Source organism: Fukomys damarensis, unplaced genomic scaffold (assembly GCF_012274545.1).
Source record: "Fukomys damarensis isolate Sample0158 unplaced genomic scaffold, DMR_v1.0_HiC HiC_scaffold_12, whole genome shotgun sequence".
Taxonomy (NCBI): Eukaryota; Metazoa; Chordata; class Mammalia; order Rodentia; family Bathyergidae; genus Fukomys; species Fukomys damarensis.
In genome coordinates, this window is record NW_022900924.1 from 36,385,969 (window position 1) to 36,399,677 (window position 13,709).

The window sequence follows — 13,709 nt, forward strand, 5'->3', positions numbered from 1 at the left end:
AAAAGACTAATAATAGCAGTATGTTATGCATCGATAGGAGCAACAGCTTTTCCAGGTTCTACAGTCATCTGAACAAAATTATAGACATTCATCACATTCCATTAAAAAAAAAAAACAAAAAAAGAATAATATCCAGACAACAGCCAAGTTCTGTTGCTGCTCTGGTACTTGGCACAATTTTTTCTATTAGCCTCTTAATCATCATCTGGAAAGAAAACATTCTAGAGTAATATCACTAAATGTAGCTCTGATAAAGCACGGTCCCTACTATGTATCATAAAGCAGGTACTAGATATTTTACATTCATAGAGGTATGATACAGTACCGTCCTACATCAATAATACTAGATTCAGTTTTGGTTTGAAATTTACTTTGTCTGCAAATAAGATTGCTACCCCTGTTTTTTTCTGGACTCCTGTCACATGGAGAATTGTTTTCTATCTTTTCACTTTCAGTCTATGGGCTTCTTTTTGCACTAGGTGTGTTTCGTGTATACAACATATTGTTGGATTTTGCTTTTTATTCCATTTTGCCAGTCTATTTCTCTTGATTGGTGAGTTGAGGCCATTGACATTGCTGGTTATAACTAATATGTACTGACTTATTATTGACATGTTATTGGCCTTTTGTTGACTCTTTTTAACTTCATTTAAGCTTCACGTGAAACTAATGATAGCGTCTTTATTGCTTAACTCAGCAGTTACTGTAAGGATCCACAATATTTTGGGTAGTGTTACTTTTTGTGATATTTTGCTTTAAAAACCGAAACGATAGATTGTTGCATGAATTTAAAGCTGCTGAAAAACAAGTTTTCAGGCTATGAAAAAAAATGAGCAAGCACAATTTTAAAAAAATTACAATTGTATATTTTGTTCAAACTGTATTAAGTGATACTATATTATGTTATAATTTATATACTCTGTAACATAGACAATATATTTTATAATAGTTAAAAGCACAGATATTGCCTGGGTTTATTCCCCAGTTTTACTATTTGGCCAAGATATTTAAACTCACTGTGCTTCAATTTATTTATCTGTAAAACAGAAATAGTACTATTTACTTTATCAGGCTTTTATAAGGATTAATTGAGCTAAGATTTATGTTTGATTAGTATTACATATTATTGATAATACACAAAATATTTTTCACTGCATTTTACAAAACATGGAGACTGATGTGGTTCCTTATGCATTAAGCTGTATAAGTCTAGTTCTAGTCTCTTTACCCTGGTGTATGTGCAGTACATGCCTTTTGCACATTAACAATTCTCAAGAAAGGCGCAACCCCCCCCATTCCCTCCCAGTATTCTACACAAAAGTAGACTTGCTATAATCTCTGAAACAATCAACATATTTAATATTTAGCTTAAAATGGTATTTGGCTCAAAAATGTTTAGGAACTCTCGCTTAAATTATGAGACATTTCACAGTCGAGTTACATTTAAATGTTTTAAGTGACAGGAATCTCTAAGTAGTATTTTATGTCTATATTTCTCTTAAGCTTCTTACTTATTAGAAAAAAGTGTCACAGTCCCAAAAATATATGTGCCCTGAAAACTGATTTCAGTAGGAAAAAGATTCTGTGTAGACAAACTTAAATGAAAAATCTTGAGAAAATGTGTTGAATTACCTGGGTGAACCCATATTCAATGACAAGTGTTCTATCGTACAGAAAAAGGGAACACATAGGGAGAAGGTTATGTGAAGATCAAAGCAGGAATATGAACTGTGAAGACACAAGAAAAAGAATATGTAAAGCCATCAGCATTTAGAATAGGCAAGGAAGGAGAGGTCCCCCAAATCCACAGGAAATTAGAATTGAGTCAGAGGACTGGGGCAGGCAAATCATTGGTTTCAGAAAAATACAGCTGATTTCTCATATGTTATTCCTCTTAAAATTTGTTTGGATTTGAGTGTTACACTAAAATCTATGATCCCTTCAAGGACCACTCTTCAGGAATAACTAAAGAAATAACATTGGATATTAGTATTATTTCTCTTCTCCCTGATGTGAAAACATGCTGTGTTGGTCACCTGTACAATATCAAGGGCCAGCTATTTGATAATATCTCCCTCTTTCCCTAGAAACAAACAAGACATAAACTGCAAACAAAAAAATCAAAAAGCACAACAAAGTTTTCCATAAAGTTTAAGGTGTGTGATGTGAAAAGAGATGAGTTACTTCTTCATAGTTCATTTGTAGAGCTAATAATATCTCTTTGCAGAGTAAATAATATGAAATCTTAATAGCTCTCGGCTGATAAATAGCCAGAATTTCTGTCATTTATTAAGTTTTTAAGACCTTTGCAAAGTTCCTCCTCATTTGCTTGATCTTCAATGTATTCTGTTTCTAAAGGCAGCACAGATAGGGAAACATAAATGTCAGCAAACTCACTTTTTTCTATGTATGGAATAATTAATATTTATTAAGAAAGTTAAGAAAAGTCAATCATTTGACACCATCTACTTAATCTTAATTATCATCAAAAAGTGAACCACAAATTTTGTGACTTTGTAAAATCATTTAATTATTTAGATATTCCATGCTTTACTATTTGGATTAAATTTAAATTTTTAATGGCTTTTGTAGATCTCAAATTAGGCTACTAAATTAACATAAATGAAACTCCAAAAGTGCTTTGAACATTTTTCAATAAAGCAAACTTTATGGACTTTATAGAACCCCCTCTCACCCACCCAAATAATTGAAATGTAAAAATGAGTGTACTCAGAAAATAATGTGCTAATATCGTTCCACATTTGACCCTTGGTTGGTTAAACTTCTATTTAAACTCCGCATTATCTCAGGTCTCTTTACACTGAATAGTAATGGGAATGCTACATTTCAAAAGTCATGGCTATAATTATCTTTTTCCTCAGTTCAGCACCTTATGAATGTCAGTGCCATTCAAAGGCTGCAAGTGTTTTAATTTCACATATTAAATTTAGGTATTGATGTGTATGTTCTTTGATTGCAAAGATGAGACTATTGCAATAAGGGAAATGCATATGGGACTTTCTAGATTCAATTTTATAGAGTCTAAGCAGTGAATCTTTGATTATATCTTTTAAACTGTACATAGTGTTTACACTGCCTATGGAGAAGAGACTAAGGCTTGGAAAAATTGAAAATAAAAGGTAGAGAGAAATCATCCTTGTTAATTTAAATACACAGAATCTTGGGCTATGACTAACTTTGTCCATGAGGATATAGTTAGAATAAGACTAGAAATGTGGGTTTGCAGGGTTATGTAAACCTGGGTTTGAATACTGGCCTTATTACTTATTTGTGGTATGATGCATTGTTTCTCAATTGTAAAGAGAAGTTCATGATAGTTCCCACCTCATAGAGATGCATGTAGAATAAATTGAGTGATACATGTGGAATGCTCACCCGAGTCCTGGAAAATGGAAACACTATAGTTGTTCTGCTTGTTACATGTCATTCTCATTGAATGGCAGCTAAAGAGGAGGTAAATTCATAATAGTTTTGCCTAGTTTAGCCCCCACTGAGCTACATGAGCAAGAAATTTTACATGATCATTGCTGAAAAAAGTGCAAAATGGTATAATTTGGAATGGTGGTAAAACTGAAGGTTGGACAGCTAAATTTAGATGATAATTTAGTATACCTTCAGTCTTTTTGTCTTTACTAATATGTATACAGCAACACTGTCTGTCTTTGACAATACTTAAATCAATTCTACACTCATTTTAACATTTTGACTCCATTAGAGTCCATAATTTTATTTTCAGGGTAACTTTACTGAGTTTTGATTTTTTTTCTTTAAGTCTATGGCCCATCGATTTCCCCCACATTTTTGTTAAAAAAAGTCTACATTTTTTAGATACCTTTACTTGCTTTAAAATATATATTCATGTCAATCTTTCCTAAAACAAAGTGAATAAACTGTCCCTGATTCTATTTTTCTTTAGCTTATGTTTCTTTTTTCTTTTGTTCTCCAGAAAATCTAAATGTATAGAGAATAATTTGTAATAAATGTCTAATTTCTCCTCACATTTTATCATCAGCTGTTTTCATTCCTGCACTTCTAATTCCACAAGAATCCTTACTGATAGAAGTCACCAGGGATCTCTGAAATGCTACATCCTATAAATAATTTTCGTCTTCATCTTACTATGTCTCTTTGCTTACTTTGCTGCAGTGGTTGTTTATCCCCAGGTATTCTCTACTGTTTGATTTCTATAAAACATATTTACATGGCTCTCCATATACATCTCTGATGATTCAATACCTTAATGAGGTTTGTTTTTATCCTCCTACTTCTTAAATAGTGGTGCCACTCAGAGATACTGTTATCCCTCAGATGTCTGTCCTCTACACCTTATACCTCTCAGTCTGTGTTCAACATCACATTTTAGTACTGTGCACATATTTTAAAAAATTTTTGTTTCTAGTGCAGAATTTGCCTTGAACTTTATTTTTTCCAGTTTAATAGGATCTATTAATACTTTGCCATCTTGCTTTATTTATATGCCTTCCATCCCTACTTATTTGCTAGTGAGTATTTTAAAACAAATCACAGAAATCATATCATTTCATCCATATACTTCCAGATGCATGTATAGGAAATAAGAATTTTAAAAACTACAATATCATCACCATTCTTAAAAAACTGACAATAATTCAATGATACCATGAAATACCTAACCCATGTTCAATTTCCCTCAGTTGTCTTAAAATTTTCTTTTCAATGTAATCGAATCAAAATTCAAGTATTGTTCATACATTGCATTTTTGTTATAATGTTCCTTAATCAGTATCAATCCTCAAACTTTTTTGTCATTGTTTATTGGCACTCTAGGAAGTATTAAAATTAGCTAGTAATTTGCTCACTTTCTGTCTCTTTCAATATATCCAATTTGAAACAATACTGCTTAATTCTAAGAAAATAACTCCTAGGCAATTAGAGCTCTTACTTTATTTTTCATCCTCTTCTCTTCAGGCCCACATTTTTTGTACTCTTTAGATAATATTGTCACTCACTTTCTTGATGTCTTCTTCGGAATGACTCATGGACAGTTCATTCCAAATGGTTCAAACATGATGTTTTTGCTTTCCTAAACTATCTACTTTTCCTATTATCATCACATTAACACAGTTTTTATCTACTTCCTCTACCAAATCTAGAAATCTTTGCAACTTTGACTTATTTTTAAGATCTTCACATCCAATTATATTCCAATTACTGCTAATTTTAGTGGTTAAATACCTATCAAACTAACCTCCTCTCTGTCTTTAATATCACTGCCCTGCTGTAGTCTCGTGGTCTTTCTTATTGTGCTGTGGCAATCGTTTTCTCTCTAACCTTCCCTTCCCCCGTCATATATATTAAATTCACTCCCCGCATAGGCATCAGTATGTGGCGTCTTCAATACACACATGAAAATATCACTTACTCAGCTCAACGCTACTCCTCAATTTTTGCTTTCTCTAGCAGCGGTTTTTGTTTGACAGTTGTAAATTGTAAGAGGAAAGTTTCATTTAAAACTGAATATACACACACATATTTGTAGTGATTTAAGGTCCCTAACTTTTAACTCTTAATTACATAGAAAAGGAATTCTTGACTGGTATGATAAAAGCCAAACAAACCATCATCAGAGAATCCCTTTCCTTTTTACAGAACACTTGCTTCTTTATTTGCTGATCTCTGTCTGAACTCTCAGGGGTGGGAAGGACAGGTTTATTTGCCTTCAACTTATGGATGATGATGGCACTGAGAGATGACATGACTTACTCGTGCTTTTTGGTTTTGTTAGGTTATTTAATTATGCAAACAATACCACATTTTAAGAGGCTCAATGGTATGGGGGAAATATAACAAAAGCAAAATATAATAAGTAATACGTAAAGGTAAATATAAAATGGTAACCCCCTGACAATGAAGTGATCAATTTTGATGAAATGGTAAAGATCATGAACAATAATTCTACAAAGACACCTACTAAGCAGATGGGGAAAGAACTTTCTAGGTTAAAAAAAAAGATATAAATTAAGAGATAATATGAGTAGGCAGCATAGACCCACTATAGCAGCAGAAGAGGCAATATGAAAATGGCAGAAGTGAGTTTTGTGGATAAAAAGAATTATTTGCAGGTTAAAGAAGAAAGGTAGTTATGAAATGATGTACAAATGCATTTGAGCTCTGGCTTCTAGGAAGTAGGAGCCATAGTCTGAGTAAAATTAAAGTAACTAGACTAAGGTAACAGGTAAGAATTTGTAGGGATTTATCTAAAACTGTAAATTAGATGGAAATTAACAAATGTAGTTCTATGGTATAGTTGGTGTGATAAATTGGAATCAAGAATAACAATGTGAAATAGGAAGAAAAAGGCTAAAGGTGTGGGAAAAGTGGGAAGGGTAGGAGAAAGGTAATAACAGAAAAGAAAAAAATATGAGAAAATGAAAAAATGGAAATAAAGTGTTTGTAAATGGGGAGGGGAGGAGGGGGTGAAGGGAGGGCAGGGACAAGGGGAGAAAAATGAGAACCAAGACCTGTCATGTAGAGGTACAAGATCCCAATGATGAATGTAACTGTACTGTATACCTAGAGTGTACCAATAAACTCAATGAGAGAAAAAAATAGAATAACAAACTTCGGCATTTTGGTGAAATATGCGTGTTATAACCCAAGATAAGAAATGAAGGGAATGATGAGGGAACACAGGATATCGGTTTGGAAAATGACAAATTGATGTGTCTGAAGGGTCTTATAAACAAACAACGATGAACTGAAAACAGGGACAGGCTTGTAGTAAGCAAAATGTATTGAGGCCTATTGTGTACAGGAAGACTAACCTGAATAGTTTGATAGGACTACTGTAACAACATTCCACAAACTGAGTAACTTAAAAACATAAAATGTTTTCTCCCTCTTCTAGATATTGTCAAGGTTGGTTCCTTCTAAGAATTAAGAGAGAAAATCTTTGCATGCTTTTTGCCTAGTTTCAGGTGTTTTGATTTTGTTTTTTCTTGCCATCTTTGGTGTTTCTTTATGTGTAGACATATGATCCCAATCTCAGACTTCAGGTTCACATTGTACTCTCCCTCTGGCGGTGTCTATCTGTACTTATCCCCCTTCTCAGAAGGCAACAGTGGTTTTGCATTGGGAACCAATGCTACTCCATTTGACCTGGTAATTTGGCTAGTTCCACCTGCAAAGACCTATTTCCAAGTAAAGTCACATTCTGTGTTACTGAGCAATAGGATTTCAACATTGAAAAAAACATTTTATTTGAGGGAAACAGTTCAAACCATGGTACTATGTCTTAGCAAGCTCTCCGAATGGGGGCATTAAGCAAGAGTATTTATTAGTTTTTAAGCATGGGTCATATTAATTTTGTAATATGTTTTGCAAAATCTGGATGGAGCTTGGCAAACTTTTTGAGAAGCTAGTTTTAGATTATAGGGTAAAAGTAGAATAGAAATGTAGAATAGGTCGGAAGAGTATTTGGTTGAATTTTAGTTTTATTGTCCCAAACTGGGAATACACTGGAACACACCAGATAGGTTACTTTTTCTTGATCTCAGTTTGTTAAAAAGGGAATTCACAATATACTTTGTCACAGTATTATTTAATATATAAAAAATTGCAATTATGTTGATGTAATCCTCACCTGTATAATTTTAAAGCTTGTCAATTACACAATTTTAACTTTTCCACCATTGGTTGATATATCCCAAAATAGTTTTATCATTACTGGTTCAAACAAATGATCTAATAAAATTTTTCTTTTATTTCTTACACTTATAATCATTCTTCTATTGATTATTCTAAATCTTGCTATCTTTCTTATATTTCTGATAGTCTTCAGAAGAATTATCAATTTATTTGTCTTTAAATTTGCTAATACCTCTTTCTCATTTCTTTCTTTCTTTTTCTTTCTTTCTGTCTTTCTTTCTTTCTTTTTTTCTACTTGTCTGTCTGTTTCTTTCATTCTATTTATCTCCTCTCAAATGTTCTGTTTTCTAGACAAATTACCTACTCCTTCAAATTCCCTAATTAAAAACTATATTTATAATTATAAACAATTTTATGGGATGCTAATAATATTGATAACTCCCATTGGTTAAATTATTAACATTATCAGCATCCCATGTGTGCTTGCATCTTAAAATCTGAATACAACCTTCAAGGAAAAAATGAATCACAGTCCTGTGTCTCTCATTCTTTTCAATGATAACTAATCTTAATGTTAATTTTGATACGAATCTAAATACTATTATCTGGTACTTTATGGTACCACTTTATTGGCAGCAGATATGCATATGAAATTTCTACCTCAAATATATATTCTTATTTTGTTGAAATTAGTTTGAAAAGTTTTAAAATATCATCTACATTTTGCCTAGGACATGACTTCTAAGTAATCATGTTCACCAAAAGCATTTTACCCATTCTATCAGGCTTAAAACATACAAAATATAAAATACAGGAAGAATTTAAAATAAAGTTTTTTTTTTTTCAGTGAACATGTCTATGTATTTGGGGAAAAACTGATGGTGAAATGTCAAGAATTATTTCTCTTTTAAGAAAACGTTATGTGTAAACCCATATAATGTCCAGAATTATAATGTACTACTCACTTTAGTGTATAAATGATCTGTGATGGGTAATTAGATCAGTAGGATGTAGTCCCACAATCAACAGAAACCCTAAAGCAATTTAGAGTTGTTTTGAATCTTTAAAAAAAAAATCCAAAAAGAAGTTGAAAAAAAAGTCAATAGTTTTAAATGTTTCTTTTTTTTACTTGCCACAGGGTCCAAGTTTTCTGTCTGAGGCAGCTTTTCTTCAACATGTAATGAAAATTGAAGAAATAGATCCCTTCTTCAACCTTCATGAAACCATTACCAAGGTAGGGAGGGACGGGTTCAGGAGTTCATGAACAGGGTGGGAAACTTGTTGCTTTGTTTTCTCTTCATCTATCAGCCCCTTCCACTTACAGAGATCGACCTCTCAGTTTTGTATAATTTGTCTTATACTTTGTCCTTTAATTTATCTATATTTTATGATTTTCATGTAAGAGAAACCATGCGAAATTTAAGCTTGTATGTCTGATTTGTTCCAAGAATATTATGGACTCAAGGTGTGTCCATTTTCCTAAAAATGACTCAAATTTACTCTTCTTTATAATAGAGTAATAGTGCATTGTGTCTGAATACCACATTTTATTTATTCACTCATCTGTTGCTGGACATATAGGCTTCTTTAAAGATTTAGCTTTTATGAATTGTGTTGCTATAAACATGGGTATGCACGTATCACTGTTATATAATGTCATTATTTATGGAAGATACTTATAAGGGAAAAACCTGGGTTCAATAGAATTTCTGGTTTTCATATTTGTGGAATCTCTATATTGATTTCCATAGTGGTTTTATGAGTTAAGGTTCCCACCAACAATGTAGGCATTCTTTTTTCTCTTCAGCCTCTTCATATTTTTTATTAATTTATTGATGCTAGCCATTCTTTCTGGAGTAAGATGGAATCTCAATGTTGTTTTCTCATTTGTCTATGGGTCACTAATGATGAACTTTTTTCAAGTATTTACTAGCTATTTTGTATTTTTTTCTTTGGAAAAATCTGTTCATTTTAGTTATCCATTTTTGGATTGGGTCTTTTATTTGAGGATGTCGATTTTTTGTCATTCTTTATATATTTCAGATGTAAACATGTCTAAGTTCAGCTAAAATTTTCCCCTTTTTATACGTTGTCTCTTCCCTCTGTTGGTTCTTTTGCTATGCCGAAGCTTTTTAATTTGATATGATTTCATTTTTTGATTCTAGATTTTATTTCTTGTGCAACTGGGGTTGTCTTCAGAAGGTCTTACCAACACCTATGATTTCAAATTTTACCTATTTTATCTTCCAGAGGGTTAACTGTTTCTGTTTTAACATTCAGATCTTTTATCCATTTTATTTATTTATTTATTTTTTCAGCTTTAATTGAGTTTATTGGTACATTTTAGGGATACAGTATAGTTGCATTCATTGTTGGGATCATGTACCTCTACATGACAAGTCTTGATTCTCATTTTTACCCCTTACCTCTGCCCTCCCTTCACCCCCTCCTCCCCTCCCCATCTACAAACACTTTATTTTCATCTTTTATCCATTTTAATTTTAGTGTAGTGCATGGTGATAGATATGTCTAGGTTCAATTTCTTGTATGTTTACAGGCAGTCTTCACAGCACTATTTTTAGCCTATCTTTCCCCCAGGGAATGAATTTCACCCTTTGTCAAAGTAAAGTAACTGAGTATACCTGGAGCTGTTTCTGCATCCTTTATTCTGTTCTATTGATTTACAAGTCTGATATTTTGCCAATACCATGCTGTTTTTTCATTTATTTGTTTGTAATTTTTTACACTGTAGCTTCAAAGTATATAGTGGAACCTCAAGTTATGACTGGCCTGACAGATGAACAACTTGGGTTAATAATATCAACCAGCATGAGTATTAATGCATTTTCAAGAAACTAGAAATGATTGGAATATTGATGATAAATTCCTTATTTTTCTCAATATGAGCTATATTTATATAGTATCTAGCAGTCTCATATTTTATATTATTTAATTAAATATGTACATGCAATATTAATATGTTATACAATATATTTGAATTCCAAGAATTTGCATTCATTCTAGACCTATACTATAAATCTCAAGTGTGATTTGGCAAAATTAATTATACTATCTATAGGAGAAGCAGTCAATTATAATTATTGTTTCCAAGAGATTAAACAATATTTTAGAATAAATAAACTGTATTCACATGTAGTACGTGAGTCCTTGAAGGTAGCTTTTAAATGTTGACATATAGACTTCTTCTTTTACTTTTTTACAAAGTTTGGATTTGTGTTGGCATTTGTCTTTTTGATATAAAGCATGAAACCTAAGAGAGTGATGAATGAGTCTCAGTCACGATGCCAAAGGTGTGATCCATCATCAGTGACAGTCAGGTGGTGCAGTGTGAAGGTGCTGAAGGGCAGCACATGCTGTGTTGAAGTTGAAGATGTTTCTCTTACCCTCTATCATTGCCTTAGAAATGGCATTTTTAAAAATTACTAGAAAAACCAAATTCCTTTGGAAACCACACATGAATTAAATACCAGCATAAATCTTTGCTACTTAAGCCCTTAATAAGTGAATAAAAATCACTATGGATTTGTGTTTTGAAATTGGCTTATTTCTCCTCTACACCTAGGAATTTTCTAGGTGTTTCTAAATCTTCAATATTTAGCTCATAAATCATGATTAGTTATCCAAGCTTTCTAGTAGTCTATCATATAATATGAGGAGCAAATACTTGAAATGCATGAAATAATTTATACACAGAACTTGGTTCAAGGGAATAAATGAGGTAAATAAAGCATCTTAATGTAGCATGCATGATAAAAGAGCAAAACAAAACAAAACAAAAAAAAGCCATGGACAATGTATGGGAGGAACAAAATAAAATCCATGATAGAATGGCCTGGGTAATCCATGGGGAAAATATGGAAGGGAAAAAAATAAAGCTTTTGATATTGATTAGATATCTTTAGGAATTCACCAGAAAGGTGACATTTAAAGAATTTAAGGCATTTTAACTCTGTTTCAGTAGCAATGAGTTACTTCTCAGAATGATTTAAAGATGAGGCTGTTGGTACTAATGTATGAAAAACAATACATATTTTGGTAAAAGTGACAGATTTCAGAGACAATTTAAAGAACGAACAACAGTATTATGCTATATGAGATATTAAGTAGCGTGAAGAGCCAAGGATAATTTTAATAGTTATATCTTAAGCAAAGCTGATATGTTGATTATTAGGTAAGTGAGGAGCACGTACAGAGAAGGTGGTGTTTGACACTATACACGTGTAATACTGGGGTTATATAGGACCAGGCAAAAACATCAAATAGGGGATTTAGCTCAGTGGTTCTGCTGCTGCCTCACAAGTGCAAGGATCTGAGTTTAAGCCCCGTGTACCAAAACAAAATGAACAAACAAACAACATCAAATAGGTAGATGGGCACATGAGTTTGGTGCTCGGAAAAGAGCAGCTAGAAATGCACTGTTTAATATAGGAACAATGTACAAGATGGATACCACTAGTCACACATCAATTTAATTTTAAAAGTATTTAGATTGTGCTAGAATTTCAGTTCACATGCTTAGTGACCACACATACTAGTGTTCACCGTGTCTGACCACACAGAATATTTTCATCGATGTGGCTGATTCAAACATAGTTGTCCCAGCACCCATCCAAAGGAAGAAGAGCACAAGAGAAGAATGAGCTCATGCGTAATTCCCAAGAAGGACAAGATTGGGAAACTGCATTCACCCTGTGAACTGCTTATGCTCGGCAGTATTTGAAGCAATTTGGGGGACTTGTTTGATTCTTTTCTTCCACATTTATTCCTAATCTGTAGATCTCTGCTATTCTCAGTCAAAGGCCTCACATGATTTGTTATCCAGTTCTTAAATCTACTTTTAATAGATTTCATGTTCCACATTTGCTCAACATTTGTTTTTAGATTTACTATATATTATTAGCATTGTCTTGCTAAAATTCTGTCCATAACTGATACCTAACTAATGATGACTGTGAACTTGTATTCAAAAAAAGCACTTGAGCTGTATTTAGAAGCCTTTAAAATCAAATGTGATGTAGGATATTTGGGGTTCCAGAGGAAAAGGTACTATTTCTTACATTATTGGATCAGTAGCACATTTCATGTGGCACTCAAAATGTTCAATATATTATATATATATATATGAATACAAATGCAGCAAAGGAAAAATGCTTCATATAGGTGATGCCATGGAAACCAGCCAATGATCTAATTCTGTCTGTAAGCTTTCAGAGGAAATATCAAATTATTAGTGCTTTCATTATTTTTCCTATCTTGTTTTTTAAAAACACTGTATATTTAATTAATACAATGTTAGTAAGTATAGGGATTTCAAAAATATTTTCCTTAGTAAAATTTTATTTTTCTTTTCTTATATAATATCTAACCAGGAGTTTTTCATAAAATTATTTGTGCATCATAAAGAGAAGGTACTAAAAATATTATGGCATTTATTGCCATAATATATATATGAAAATTATCACAGTAGAATTAAAATTTAGAGTAAGGCAATTTTGTATACTTCCTAGAAATTAAGGCTAATAATTCTTATTAAAGTGTGTATTTTACAATATAACATAGTTATATTTGGCTTCAACATATATATTTAAATTTTAACTTAATATTACAGTGATGTGAATAAAGATTAATTTTGGCATTATTAAATATAAAAAACATTTTAAAATTTCTAATTTTTAACTTTCAGTTAATAGTAATAGTATTTGGTTATCAAACATCCTTTGGAGTTTAATAACTTCAAATAATACAGAATCATATTTGCTAACATTGTTTTAAATATATGGCATTTGAAATATAAATCTGCAGTTATGTAAAAACATCATCATCCAAAAAATATCCAAAAACCCCCAAAAATGAATACCACCAGGGCTAGGGATTTAGCTCAGTGGCACGGTGCCTGCCTCACAAGTGCAAGGTCTTGAGAGTGAACTCTGGAAAAAAAAATAAAGAAAAAGAAGACGAAAAGGAGGAGGAGGAGGGGGAGGAGGAAGGAAGGAAGGAAGGAAGGAAGGAAGGAAGGAAGGAAGGAAGGAAGGAAGGAAGGA

General features: G+C 32.3%; 1 protein-coding gene across 5 annotated transcripts in view; it reads left to right on the forward strand.

The window, feature by feature from the left end:
- The window catches only part of Naaladl2 (N-acetylated alpha-linked acidic dipeptidase like 2), an 853,454-nt gene that overhangs the window by 687,243 nt on the left and 152,502 nt on the right, over window positions 1–13,709 (forward strand). For all 5 annotated transcript variants that reach the window (XM_010632423.3, XM_010632422.2, XM_010632426.2 and 2 more), the window contains one exon: window positions 8,786–8,881. In XM_010632423.3, the coding sequence (XP_010630725.1) occupies window positions 8,786–8,881 (96 nt within the window). The remainder of the gene's footprint in view (window positions 1–8,785; window positions 8,882–13,709) is intronic.